General features: G+C 39.8%; 1 protein-coding gene across 1 annotated transcript in view; it reads right to left on the minus strand.

The window, feature by feature from the left end:
- Positions 1–13801, minus strand: part of LOC137123475 (dolichyl-diphosphooligosaccharide--protein glycosyltransferase subunit STT3B) — a 68725-nt gene extending 54924 nt beyond the window's left edge. Inside the window, exon 1 of the mRNA XM_067497224.1 lies at positions 13266–13801. Within this exon, the coding sequence (XP_067353325.1) occupies positions 13266–13525 (260 nt within the window). The 5' untranslated portion in view covers positions 13526–13801. The remainder of the gene's footprint in view (positions 1–13265) is intronic.
- Positions 13802–14406: the final 605 nt, after the last annotated feature.

Genomic DNA, 14406 nt, shown 5'->3' on the forward strand with positions numbered 1-14406 from the left:
GGAAAGATTAAGAATGAGCGAGTGTGCGCGTTGATGACATTTCTATAACTCAACTGCCGCTATACTGAAGTGAACCTTATTACGTAATGTAAAGAAAACAGTTTCCCACAGATTACGTTTTATATCAAGTTGTGACTCCTGTGCTCACCGTTTGTCACTTGTGGTTGGGAAATGTGTAAGGACATGAGTGGGATGGCATTTGGGACAATGATAAACATTGAGCCCTTTCCTGTGGAGTTGCATGTCTCAAGGACACATTACATTGTCAAGCTGGCTAAGGAGGGGAAAAAAAACAACAACATTTCATTTATTAATTTCAGCAAATTTGTTCAGAAGTTCTAGAGGAGGCATAGCATCAAAGTATGTAGGCAGAATTGTGTCTCTGCAGGCTGGAACACTGCAAGAGCAGACTGCAAATGGAAAAAGAAAAACAGTGTATACGACTCTAACCTCGACACGCATGAATTACAAAAGGATGTTTTAACAGTTAACACTGTCATGACATTCAATATCCCCGTAAAGCCCGCGCATTCAATTCAATAGGTTGGCCAAAACATAATGCACTGCGAGTAGAATTATCACCTTTCTGACAGTTTCAACCTAAAAACTGAGAAATTATAACACTGTAGAAGTAAAATTCTTGGCAAAGCTGCTGTACTGGATTGTATTAGATTGTATAGGTGTACCTATTAAAGTGACTAGCATGGATTAGGGCAACCTGATTTCACCAGGTAGAGTTCTACCAGAGAATGAATTACTCTGCAATGTACACATACAGTAACCAGGATTTTAATCAGTTTTCTCCAACAGTGTATGTGTGCAACAAAGGACTGCGGACAGGAACAAGCAGCTAAAAAAAAAAAAAAAAAAAGACAGAATGAAACGATTAATGGAGCAATGCAGCCTCATTTTTAAATCAACGTCCACCTCAGACCTCAAGATCAGACATGAAATTTAACTAAGAGAAAGTGCCTCGTGCAGGTCTAAAAAAAGTCTCTATTTTTAATCATAGCATGAACACTGAAAAATAAACTAAACATTTAGGTCATGAACCCTTTTTTGTCAATACAGTTAAAATCTGTGAGTCAGACTTCCAAAATATATCCTAGGCAAAAACCCACAATATAAAAACAGGTTAAACATTTTAAGGATCTTTTACATGTACCGAGGAGGCAGGTAAAGTGTATCCGGTGCAGGTGAAGCTTTCATGATAATTTACTGGTCACAGTGTGGACAAATGTTTTTTCTAGTGTTTTTTGCTGGTTTGCTTTAGTCCTTTAATGAACACACATACTAAGAGGGGAAGCATTAAACTAAAATGCACTGGTTCTCATCTTTTAACATAGACACAAACGACCAAACAATATCTGCAGGAAAAATGTGATGTCTCCAATGTATTGAAAGTGTTCTGATGTGGGTTGTAGATATATTTACCATTACATCCCATCACTTGGGCAGAATTCCACAAACATACCATGGTGTTAACAAGCTCGTTGGCCAACTAACTCTGCAACAGATAAATCAGAAAGATGCATCTCATAGTGGCTGTCAGCTGACAAGGGAGAAAATGACAAACAACAAAGTAGTTGCGTGGTATAGGTTCAGTGCATAAGATTCACAAACATTCACTTGCTCTGACCTGGGGAGGTCAGCTGAGCAGTTAGGTGTGCGGGGAAATCAGGAATTGGTGCCTTGCCAACACATTATATAAACAATATTACATGCTATAAATACATAACATGTGTCATAACTGATTGAGAATATTATCTCTCTTTTTTGACACTGATGAAGAAAAAATGCTTCACACATCTTATTTGGCACAGGAAACTATACCCTGACTCACATTTTTTTATATCACTTTATAAATAGTTGTTTCTATACTTGGCAGTCAAATGCAGTTTAAAAGCAACCTGATATTATAACGACCTTTACTGTCACTGAGCACATATATGTTAGAATTAAATTTTGTCTCTGCAATTAAACCCGTCCCCCTTGGGGGTGCAGTGGGCAGCCATAGGGAGGCACCCAGGGAGCTTGCACTAAGTGTCTCAGTCAGAGACACACCTGGTGGGTAGGCTGGGATTTTTGGGTGGGCTGCAGTTTGATCCCGCAGACTTCTGCATCCCATCCTGCTTCCTATAATCTTCCATTCAAATTTAATAAGGCTTCTTTTTTAAAATCAGAGATGTCTTGAGGCTGAAACAAAATGCGTATCTAATGGCCTGCAAGTGCAATGATGCCTGTTGTGGGTTGCCTTAAGCCACAATGAGTCATGTTATTCTCAAAGCACTCCTTAGACTTTTTATAGCAGTAGGTTAGCTGCATGCCAGCGATGCCCAGAAAATCGGCTCTAAGTGAGTACTCAAATTACATTTTGCCTTCTGTCACTGTGATTGGCATGGACATGATCGTAAGAGACAGGTGTTTACATAATGATCTAAAAGATTCCGGTAAAAAAAAAAAAAAAAAAAAAAAAGCAACCAGAGTAATCCAGGGACCTCTCTAAGAAAAACCAGTGTCAGAGTTGTCAAAATATGACCAAATATGTTTTTCCAGTTGTACAGGGTATGACAGTCTACTTCAAAACAACTAATTTCCCAAAAAATGGATTATGCAAGTTCTTGCTATACCTCTCTCTTTTCACCAGTCTAGTAATCCATTACCAATATAACAGCTTGAACAAAAAGCATACCCTTATCCTTGCAAGAGTTAAATCCTCTCAGGTAGAACATTAAAAGTCTATTATAGATTTCTTTTAGGGGCACTAACTTTGATTAATTTGTTCCAGGTGATTAATTTAGAACTCAATTTCCCTCCCTGTTCTTGTTCAGCTGAAATGTCACCTTTGCTACGCAGAGATCCAGAACTGTCATCCGTCAGCAGAAAAGTAGGCAACAAGGAGAGAGGAACATCTTCATGAATAGAATACACTTGAAGATTGAACAGAGGAAAAAAAAAAAAAAAAAAAAAATGGAGATCCATAGTACCTGCTCAAATAAATCTCAAATCTCTCTCTCTTAACAAGCACCTTCATTCATTGGTTTCAAGTGACTTAGGACTAAAAACAGAAAAAAGACAGATGTCTAGAAAAGCCCTGAGGCAGGACTATGCGCCTTCTCCGCATCTGTGCTCATTTGGAATTTACACAACAAGTTATCTGCTAATCTCCAATCATCAGGCCCATTTAAGCCCTTCCTGGCTCCAACATCCACCTTGGTCCATAACTGGTGCAGTTAGCCTAGACTACCTGCCAGCTGCTCTACTTGATAATCACAATGATATGACAGCCGCCTGGCAGGCTCGCCTTTCTCAGCCATTCAGACTGACAAGCTATTCCAGCTGTCATTCTGTCGTGCTTGACACCACTCCATTCGTCCATCTGTCGGCTCTCAAAGTCTGCCCTGAGCTCTCTTCCACTCACTCCTCCCTTCAACTACTCCTCCATTTGCCCATGCCCGGGACCAGAAGAACGCAATCCTGGGTGGCTGTTGTCTTTTGTCTTGGTGACCTGAGACAAAGCCATGGCCTTAGACCATAATGCTACTTAATGTCAAATGAGCTGGGGCTTGCCAATGGCTATGACGTGACAAAGTCATCCATTCTCAACAGAGTGATGAGACTTAACACAAACAATAGCTGAACAATAGACACATCTGCACCAGGAAAATGTAAGACTGTGTGCTGCCAAAATGGAACAATGCCCACTGACAGACACATAACGGCCAGAATAAACATATTGTCCACTTTGAAAACATAACCGGAAACTTTCAGCAAATCCAAAAAAAAAAATAAATAAATTAAAAAAAAAATAGAGCAATTATTCCCAAAACAAATTCCCTAAAATGACTAACCTGCCTGGAATACTAAAAATCCCCTTTAATGGTGTTAATTCATCAATTATAGGCATTAGGAATGTTAAGCAAAACTGACAACTGAGTCACACTTCGGGTCAATTGTGATGGACATTTTTCTATTACATTCTGACATTCTATAGATCAAATAATTTATTAATAATAAACAAGATTAATATTTAATAGTTTTAACAAAGAATTAAGTAGTTGTTGCCCTTAAAGGATAAATGTAGTCACTTTCTAAATGAATTGTGTAGTCGCAATCACTAGACAGACACTGAACCAACACTGAACCTCTCTACTTATGTTTGGTTAGTTGTCAGCCTTCAGCCATGACACACTCATTTGGTGATGCTATAGACCTGTAATGCTGTCCAAGAACCTTTAAATACACATCAGCCAAACCCACTGCTCTGCTGGATGACATTTCTTCATTTTGAGACCAGCGTCCATACATTTAACAATCATCACACTCTAGGCTACGATTTAGCACTTCCTTGTATTTAAGATGGAATTAAAGACACTAGGTATTTACAAGGGTCTTGTTTTTTGGAATATAGAAACACATTATCCAGTAGAGTGGTGTGTTTAGCTGATGTGTTTTAATAGTTTTTGGACAGACTTCTAGGGTGTCAAAAAAACCAGGATGCAGACTGACAACCAAATGTGAATAGTATGTAAACTTACAACCAAAAGGGTGACTGTGCCAATAAAGCATACCAATATTCTAAAAAGGAGAAGACATGTTTTAGTTTTAGTTTGTTTATTTTCATTGAGATTTATGATCCTGACAAAAAGGAAATCGGGGATATTTCTATATTTTCTGGGATTTTGTTAATGACAATAAGTAGACACATTTAGCAAAATGTGATACTTTCAGCAGTTTATTTGACACAGTTTGGGAAATTACTTAGGTACTGCTGACAATTTGTTCCCCCGACCAGATGGTTTGTATTTTGGGTCTAAAGTAACATTATTCAAAATGAGTTTGAACATTTCTCTTAACTGCTTGAATTAGCATCATGTCATTCACGATGTAATTAGTGTTTGTTATGTCTGGCAAGCTGCTGCTTTTTGTATTGCTTTTTGGCAGAATGATTTTGCTGTAATTTGTTGAGTGTGTTTTCGTGCCGATACCTTCCACCTGTTGTGGACAGCTGACTACCAAAGATTTTTATATTCCTCATATTCCATGCAGTGGTTTGCTGCCAAACCACCTCGGTGCAAGTAAGAATGATCCTTGTCAAGAAATTAAATTTAATGATGTAGATATTGAGGCTGGGGGGGTCTGCATTTTATCTCATGTCACCGTTTGTTCACTCACTTTACCTTTGGTCATTATGAAGCTACACTCGCACAGATTGTAGATCTCACTGTGCACACGCAGCAGTTTATTCTTTCAACCTACATGTAGTGTTTTGCAAACACAATTGATAATCTCAGTTGGCACGCCATTCAAATAATAATTAAGATATTATCATAGAAGACATTTATCGCATACTACCAGCATTACAAAATATGTGCAAGAGCCTTACACAAGTCTTACCGTGAAACAAGGAAAACAAGTGAAAGTCTTTCAATGAAGTAAACAGAATGCAAGGCAATTACGAGGTGCTAAACTGACTCCTGACAACTAATTAGGGGGTTCAGCCAGTGGTTATCACAAAGAATTAAACAGGCAAATCTCAATGTGAAACATGCAATCATAACTTAATATAGCAGATAACATTTTAGAGAACCCAAACCACTAAATTATTACACCAAGCACCATAGTGAAATTACCTGACTTTCATAGTGGCCGTCACTATGGAATATATTTTATTAAGCCAGCTCTTAGCTACCTACTTGGATTTGCTGCTGATGCTAAACAGTGGATTTTCTGCAAAACGTTGGAGGGATTAAAATGAAAGGAGAAAAATGACTCAAGAATAGCTGAGTTGAGCTATTTGAACTAATCAGTAATGCTTTGGAGATGCTTTAAGCAGCTGAACTTATTAAATGGGCTCTGCTGTAAGTAGTCTATCAGCTTCAGAAGACATTTAATTTAACCTGAAACAGAGACCAGGAACAATAAAAACCTGCATTAAAAAATTACATATGTACATGCACACAAACAAACCGATAAAACCATTTTGGAACAATGAAGACTGTTTGGCTCCACTAGCAAAACCTCCCTCAGATTGAATGCCTGGCAGGCATTAATTTCTTCTCTCCTCCTCCTACCATCCTACCACTGTCTCCATCACTACTCCTTTCTTTTCCTCTCACTGTACAGGTGGGCTCGCCCACAGAGCTGCATGCCGACTCCTGTCTGTAAGAGGACGTGCATGTATGATAAGCACAGATCCTCTTTGTTCCCTCTGCACCATTTCCATCCCACCACCCTTTGCCTTCCATCCATGGGGCATTAAGGACCACTTCAAAGGCAACACGGAGAACAGAGGCAAAGCTGAGACAATATTCAGTAACTATCTAGTCAACAATGATCTACAGTAACCACAGTCAGTCACAAGACTTTCATAAAAAGCAGAAAAAGTTTTCTCGAGAAAATACAATTCCCTAGATTTCCCCTTGGGATAAACCCTACTTTAAGGTTGGCTAAACACATGCATCACCTACACACGCTGGTCTTTAACCGATTGTTTCTTTTCATTTTTTAGTCACTGTTCAGACTTTGCATGTCCCTTCCCCAAAATCTAAAGCAAAGACTCATTTCTATAGATGCTGACCAATACCACTTTGAAATTTCCGAGTGTGCACAAATGTAAGAGCAAAGAAATGTCTCTGTGGTGGAGCTGGTGAAATTCAAGGCATGAAGACTGACTGATCCGTTACACACTTGCACTACTGATGCACAGAGCAACAGAGAAAACACAAGAGAACGTGCTCACACAAGCATTCAAAAGGAAGGGTGTCAGTTACAGCCATGCATTTGTTAAATGGACACACCACTCCCTCTGATCTTCCCTACATGAGGAAGAGTTGTGTAGGCTGGGTGGTCATGGAACAACAATCATATCAGAGTGCCCATGACAACACAGAACAAACAGCTTGACAAAAGCTGCATCAACCACTCATCACTGTGTGACACAGTCTGGTGTGAGGGTTTATTCACACAATGTTTCCTGTAGTATTCTCTCTAGATGAGAACACGGGATGACTTTAGTTTTGTTACCTAGGTTTGTTTCAGGCCCACAAAAAGATCAGTTCCCGTAGTGCAAGTATTAGAGCCAACGCTAATGGGAAGTTTACACTGATCAGGCAACGCATTAGGCACCATATTCTTTTAATATATGGTGCCCAAGACATTAGCCACCTCCTCTTATAATGCACTGCAGTATGACTCCATTACCCACTTTGACCTCAATAATAAACACATAGTGAAATTATTACCTTTCTGAAAGTTTCAACATAAAAACTGAAAAATTATAACCTTGTAAAAGTAGAATTCATTACGGAGGCACTGTATCAGACTGCATTAAATTGCACAGGTGGTCATAATGTTGATGATCAGTGTATATCAAGATGTTAGATCTGAACAATACACGTGCAGAAGTTTAGCCTATCTAGTTTTGATACTGTGCAAACAATCAGTGTTCCATTACATCAGTACCTGTGATTAGTGTAAATTATGCCTTATACAAAAAAATCAAATGTGATTACTGGGTCACATTTGATTTGTTTGTATAAGGCATAGTAAATGTAAACATGTTGAAGGATGCAACATGATCATTTTTTCCTGGACATTTCTGAGTGTTTTTGCTATGAACACATGGTCTGAAATTGTTAATTTAAACACGGTCATCTAGTATAGGAACAAAATCTCCTAAAATTATAAAAGCGGAAATGTAGGCCCCATTGTGTAATCAGGTACTTGAATGCTGCCATGTCTGAAAGTTATACGAGTATAATTTCATGTTCAATAAAGGGGGCAAGATTTGAAATACAGAGCTCAAAGTTGTCAGAGGACAATGCTCTTAAAATCTAATTAGCAAATGACTGCCAAAGCTACAAAGAGTGCAGTTGAGACAGATAGAGCTGAGAACCTAATACTGAATGCACTACTGGAACTGATCTTTTTGTGGGCCTAATTTGCAAAGCAAAAAATAACCATTACTATATTGTATTGCAGCCCATAAAAGATGCAGCCTATCCTGAACCTTTCCCGCCCCATTTAATTAAATGTAAAATTAAACAGAGCACTTAAATGACTTCAGACACCCTGTAAACCTTCTAATGTGTAGTGAGCGCACAAACAAATAGTGTTCTGATTGTGCAGCAGAGCCAATTTATCACATTAACAAATTGAGCTAGCTTTCAGTGCCATTATCCTCCATCAAGGCACCTGTGACTCGTTTGGCCTCCGGGCTGCTGACAAAAACCTCTTGTTAGGTGGCAATCTTGCCAACGCATTCACAATACCTCCACCAAATTGGCTGCCAGACCAATTGGGGTTTGAAAATCTAGGGCATCAGCATCCTCAATTCAGATTGAATGACCCAACCCATGCTTTTCACTTTTTAAACTTTTTTTTGTTTTTGTACCATCCTGGCTAACTTGCAAAAAAGCTTAATGCAAACTTTGGAATATTCACAGCCATGTGGATCACCTCAGAATACAGAATATAAAGACAGCAGGAGGTGAGATTATTTTAGCATGTGAATACATAGCTAATCTTAAAGATAAATAAAGCTGTAAAACATTCTGTTAATTAAAAAAAAGTTCTGTTAAAAAATTAAGAAATAAATAAAATTAGGCTTAATGCTATTTTGTACTTGGAAGAAGCTTATCTACACATGGCACAGGTGCCCTGGAACAGATCTGTTGCTCTCAGTCACTCAGGAAGCAAACCTCACCAACTCCCCTAATATGCCTGACACTAGGCCCAGTGGAAGCCTCAGCTTGGGAAATGGCAATTAATCATCAAGGGCTTGACATCAAGCCTCCTGAATTAGGAAAAAGCAACAAATACAAGTTAAGCAAGGGAGCATGTTAGCCATCTTGTCTCCTGTAAGCATTGCAATACTATTCCTGTGGAATATGGCCAGGTCTGAAAGGCTGGAGTGGATAAAAAGGAACCAGTCAAAATAATCATTACCTCTGACTATGGCTAATAAATTGGTGCAGTAACCTTAATCTTTTAAACAAGGACTAATGTCGGTCTAGGAAACTGCAGAGGTGCATCAACTAAAACTTTCCACTGCAGGTAACTGGACACCATATCCAAACTGAATATTTCATAAGACGTTGCATAGTCAGTTGGAGGTTTTAAGCAGGGAATCACAGCTCTAGCCAAATGTCTGGTAGGAAGATCAATCATGACTTATTGCCCATTTTCCCACACCACTGCACGAGCTCAGATGTTGTGGTGCGAACAACCACTCCCGGGATGGCTTAATCTACTATGAGATAGGAATCATGTAAAAAAAATAAAAATAAAAACCTGATACCCCCACTACTTTTGCGGGATTTTCAAGAAAGCTGAGTTGGTAAAAAACAGAACTGAACTTTCTGCAGTAAAGACAGTATTATTAAAGGGGTCAGAAACACAAAACATCCCTTTTTAGGTGTTAAATGATATCAAAGTGGTGTTTGAGACAGAAGAGGGTTGTACAAGGCATCTGTGAAATCGCTGACATTTCAGGTGTTAAATCACACTTCTCTTGTTTTGGGATCTACGATCAAAAGCAGGCAAATATCTCTGTATACCTCTGTTTTTTATATGAAATAAAGTTGATGCCGCCAGAAAGGTTAGAGATTCCCGTATTACCTACCATGTATAATAGTAGAGATGTAAACTAACACCTGTTGAAAGAGACTACAAGAGAGGCAGGTGAAAGAGTGTGCAGGCAGGATGTGCGGTGGTGGAGGAGAAATGAAGATTATGTATTCTGATAGTGTTACAGCATGTTAGGCAGTTTCCAAATGGCTCTTGGCCTGAAAATCTCCTCTTAGAAACAGATATGGTAACTGTAGTGAATGTGTGCACACATACACTACAGCAGCAGATGCCACAAACATTTCAGTTCCAACCACCTCTTTCATTAGCCTATACCCTTTCGACTTATTACAACAACTTCAAGACTTAAACCTATTTCTAATCTTGTGAAGATACGTTTTTGACTTGGCAAGTTACTCATTGTTTTGAACAGATGTTTTACATGATAGGAAATGCCTACCATAGATGTCAACCTCCATGTTATACCCTAAAATTAGAGAGTATAGGCAATTATTAAGAGGATCCCGATTGCCTCTCACCTGGCTGTCACTAGCACTAGAGTCAGAGTATTCTGGTATCAAATTGGTACTTGTCAACAGATCCCCTGAGCTCAGTTAGCTGAAGACTGTATTAAAAAAAATAAACCATAAACAAAACAAAAAAAAAACTGTTAGATTATACATCTTTAGTCATAGATTTAATTTGTGACCAGCTGAAAATTTAAGAAAATGCTATTTGTAATTATATAAAGCAGCTAAGACTAAATAGTTTTTTCAATTAACTGTGACCGGGGAATATTTGGTATTGCTAAGTCCACTGCAACACACCATCATAATTTACGCTTTTTATGGGCATTGTTAATCTAGACCTTAAACAAAGCAAGGTCATGCAAAGCAGCAGTAGTTCCAATGCTGCCAAGTTAAAGAGGAATGTAAAGTAAATGTGACACTGTGAATGTGTATCACTGCGCTTGCTATACCAGAGTATCCAGCTCATTATTGGCCTGACAGAGATACTTATTCTCCCCTCACTCTACTGTCAGAAGTGATTTCCTGACATAACTATGATGGAGAGAAATTTGACTGTATCCAAGGAAAGGTCTGCTACTGTCACACACACACACACACCCATACTCCTTCCACAATAGTTAAATTTTCCCTTCACGAACACAAACTGTACAGAGAATATATATAAATGGAGAAGCAATACATCCTCTGACCAGTCCCAGCGGTAGCTTTAGGAAAGGGATACATTTAAACTTAGCACGGAAAATGAGTTGCACCTCTTTAAGGCAATGTCTCTGCTATAGCAGACCCATTGTCCACAGACAACAGCTCATTAATTTGCTTTTAAAACAGGGGCCAACTGATGTCTACCCAGCTTTATAGCAAACATTAGGAAACAAAAATAAGCAAACAGGAACTCACCTTTAAAAAATAAAAATAAAAGCACAGGTGGTGGCCTAATGCAAAATAAACATGACACTTTAGTGCATGTAAATCCAAACTTGATTAGTCAAAATGCCAGCTTGTTTAATGTATTGTTTAGTTGCATATAATTTGAAGCCCTGCGCACAGGGAAAAATCAATAACAGCATCCAAGCACTGAGAAGACAGCAGTACTAATCATGTGTGTAAGGGAGTGATGGCCATTTCTAATCAGCACCTTATGTGCCTGCAGATGTCTGATTCTACATATATCTTTCCTTGTTATCAAGAAGATGAAGTTAATGTACATATTACAAAAATAAACAGATAATTATTTATTTACAATAGACAGATATGTTTTTAAGAGTCAACTGATAAAACATTTCTTTGAATGTTGTTTTTGGCATTCTTAGCAAAACAGTACTCACTGGGGTCAGGTTTGTGTGTTAATCTATATAAAACTCTAGCACTCTGGCTGACATACACACTGAAGAATTCCTGAGAGGGTTAATTATTGTAAAAATGTAGAGCAATAGACTTCAGCAAGCTGAACAGGATTTCACATGGGAAGGTAGGGTCAAAGGATGGCTTGATGTTGTAAGATTCATGAATAGTCAACTCCAAGTATATTTCTTGTGTAAATCTCTGTTTTGATGAAAGCCTTTTTCCATAGAGAACAGTAATGGTTTGTGGTCTAACACTTCTTCCTAAGCAAAGCATCCAAAAAAGCACTGGCTCAATTTTCCATTCTGCACAGTTAAGCTTGCAACAGAAGGTTCTATCCAAGCACTGCTTTGTTTTCGGGGTCAAAGAGAAATTTTTTGAGAGCAACAGATGTAGACTACTGATGGCTGCAAGGGTTTCTAAACTTCTGAATATCAAAGAATGTCTTTGCTTTCTTGTCTGTGACACGTTGCCAAAGAGCTGTGCATTTTTAGCTCTGTAACTGTGGAAACCGATGCCACTTTATAGCCTGACTGAAGCAAAAACAGCCCCCAATGCTACTGTGAAGTGCTGCAAAATACCACAGGTAATGTATACCAACTGTACTACCACACATGTTAAAATCTAGAGGCTCTAAAGAAAGAATGTGTGACATTAGTGACTAATCATTTAACAGTAGTGCATATTTATTTTAGTGCATTTTTCAGCCTCAAAGCAGGATCAGCCTCATCTGAACCATGATAATCTCTCATAAGGCTAAGCCTCAACCCCTTGGCTATAAAATGTAATCAAGTTATCAACGTAAGTGACGAGGCAACAAGACAAGCACCTGTCCTTGAAAATTAATAAATTAATGCATCAGTCGTGCTGCGTGATTGAATGCTCGGGAGCATGTGGGAGCAGTGAGAGAATGACAGTGCACCGCAACCAGGCGGACACTTGTGAGCCCATGTGACACTGTTACAAAGCGGAATAATCCTACATTGTGCTGACAGACACACCAGACCGGATCATTTGGCTTCCGGGTCTTCGGTTAAGATGAGCAGCTCGCAGCAATTTGGCACGAAAGCCCGGTAGCACGGTGCGCATTTCTCTAGTCATCACTTACAACAGCAAGTTATGTTAAACTCGAGAGAAATCTTCCCGGCGGTAAGGCAGTTCTCGATCAATTATATCGACCATCGCAGAAACGACTATTCTGATTTGGGAAGCAAACATTGCAACTTTACCCGCTTACTCTGAATTGAGTTTTGAATAGATTAAAAAAAACACGGACACAGGACAGAAAAGATGTGCATATGTATTTCAGTTACTCACACTTTTTTATCCAATTTAAACAAAGTTAAAGAGTCATCATACTGACCACTGCAGCCATTCTTTCAGGCTCACTCTTTGGCCAAGGGGAAAAAAAAAATCAACTAACGTTAGCTAGCGTTAGCAGCGTGTCACACTGAGAAGCACATGTATGTGTCAGTGTCCGTCTTATAGACTGCATATAGGGCTCTCGACCCACATAAGTATTTAAAGTGTTTGCACCAAACAATGCAAAATAAAAATAAACACAACCGTGGGTCAGTATGGGAAACATCCAGAGCATGAGGAGCTAACGTTTACAGATAAGTAGTTTAAGCTGTGTTCACTTCACTTGCTCTCATAGTAAGGACTTTTAAAGGGTAAAAATCATACAGCGAGATTCTTGCATTTACTCTTTCGTTACTAAAATAACCCTGGGCAGCGATGGGGACCCCAATCTCGTGTATTTCCATTCCACTTGAACTATTACCAGAGAAAACACCCCGACCTGACAAACGTTAGCTAGCTTACCATGGATCAAACTCGTGGATGATGCTCTCGAACCGGATGACGGCGAAAAGTCTGGAGCTGAAACCTGCGAGGCAGGCCAGAAAAAGAATGCTAAACGAGAGGAGAGACTGCCACCCTGCTGGCTGTGTCAGTCCACCAGAGAGGCCTCCTTTGCCCCCTCCTCCAGCCGCGGTGCCCGGTCGGCTGTTCCCGTGCACCGAGCTCCCGGCACCGGCGGACGCTTTGTGCTTGCCGTCGCTGACTGCGTGGTGCTCCGCCATTTCTGCGTGCTGTGTCAGTTGAATTGCTAGAGCGTCCCTCCTGCCACACTCCCGCGTCTCCCTCCGCTCCGTGTTGTCGTAGGCTCCTTTAGTTTGCGCACGCTCTCCTCGTGTATCCTGTCCCCTGAGTCCCCCGGGTCTGTATGTATATAAATTATTTCAGTTTCGCTCGTCCAAGAGACGGTCTTCACATCCCGAATCGCACACTCATGCGCCACATTACCGAGGCTGCAACACTCAATCCGCTTCTCGATTGAACGCCGGTGGAAAGGGCGGGAGGGACGCGGCAGGCGGGGCGTCACAAGGCGCTGAGGGCCTCTCACAAATCGACAGGTACGAGGGGGCGGGGATTCAAGCCTTTTACCCAATCAGAGAGCAGCAACGGCTAGACAGACAAACCATTTCACCAATAAAACACTAAATTATAGTTGCGACTCATTGAAAGGAGGAATTATCCCCTGTTATATATGAAATTGAGTCAGTGTGGGGTTCACTATAAATAAACCCCTTATTAATGTTCCTGAAGTCGGTTCCAAAGCGTTGAAATAGAGTAAAAGCAAAGATGATGAGAGATGTGCAAACAGCCTAGAATCTATGGAAGGAAGTTGTTTCTTTTCATCCAAAGGCTATACACAGGTGTGTGAAGATAAATGTGCTCTCTGAGTGCAATATTTCTGTTGCCCTTGGATGTTCTTGACAGGGGGGTAGAGTGGTAATAAAGATTGATGTGTCTCATCTTTATTTTGTCCGCCAGCAAAGGTACGAATGCAGCATTCATCATTCTTTTAAATTCGGGATGTACAAGTTTGCCTTAAAGCCTTAAAAGCCTATATTGGAATAAGTCACTCAAGACAATGGACACGTTTTTGATAAGGCTTGGC

Source organism: Channa argus, chromosome 1 (assembly GCF_033026475.1).
Source record: "Channa argus isolate prfri chromosome 1, Channa argus male v1.0, whole genome shotgun sequence".
Classification (NCBI taxonomy): domain Eukaryota; kingdom Metazoa; phylum Chordata; class Actinopteri; order Anabantiformes; family Channidae; genus Channa; species Channa argus.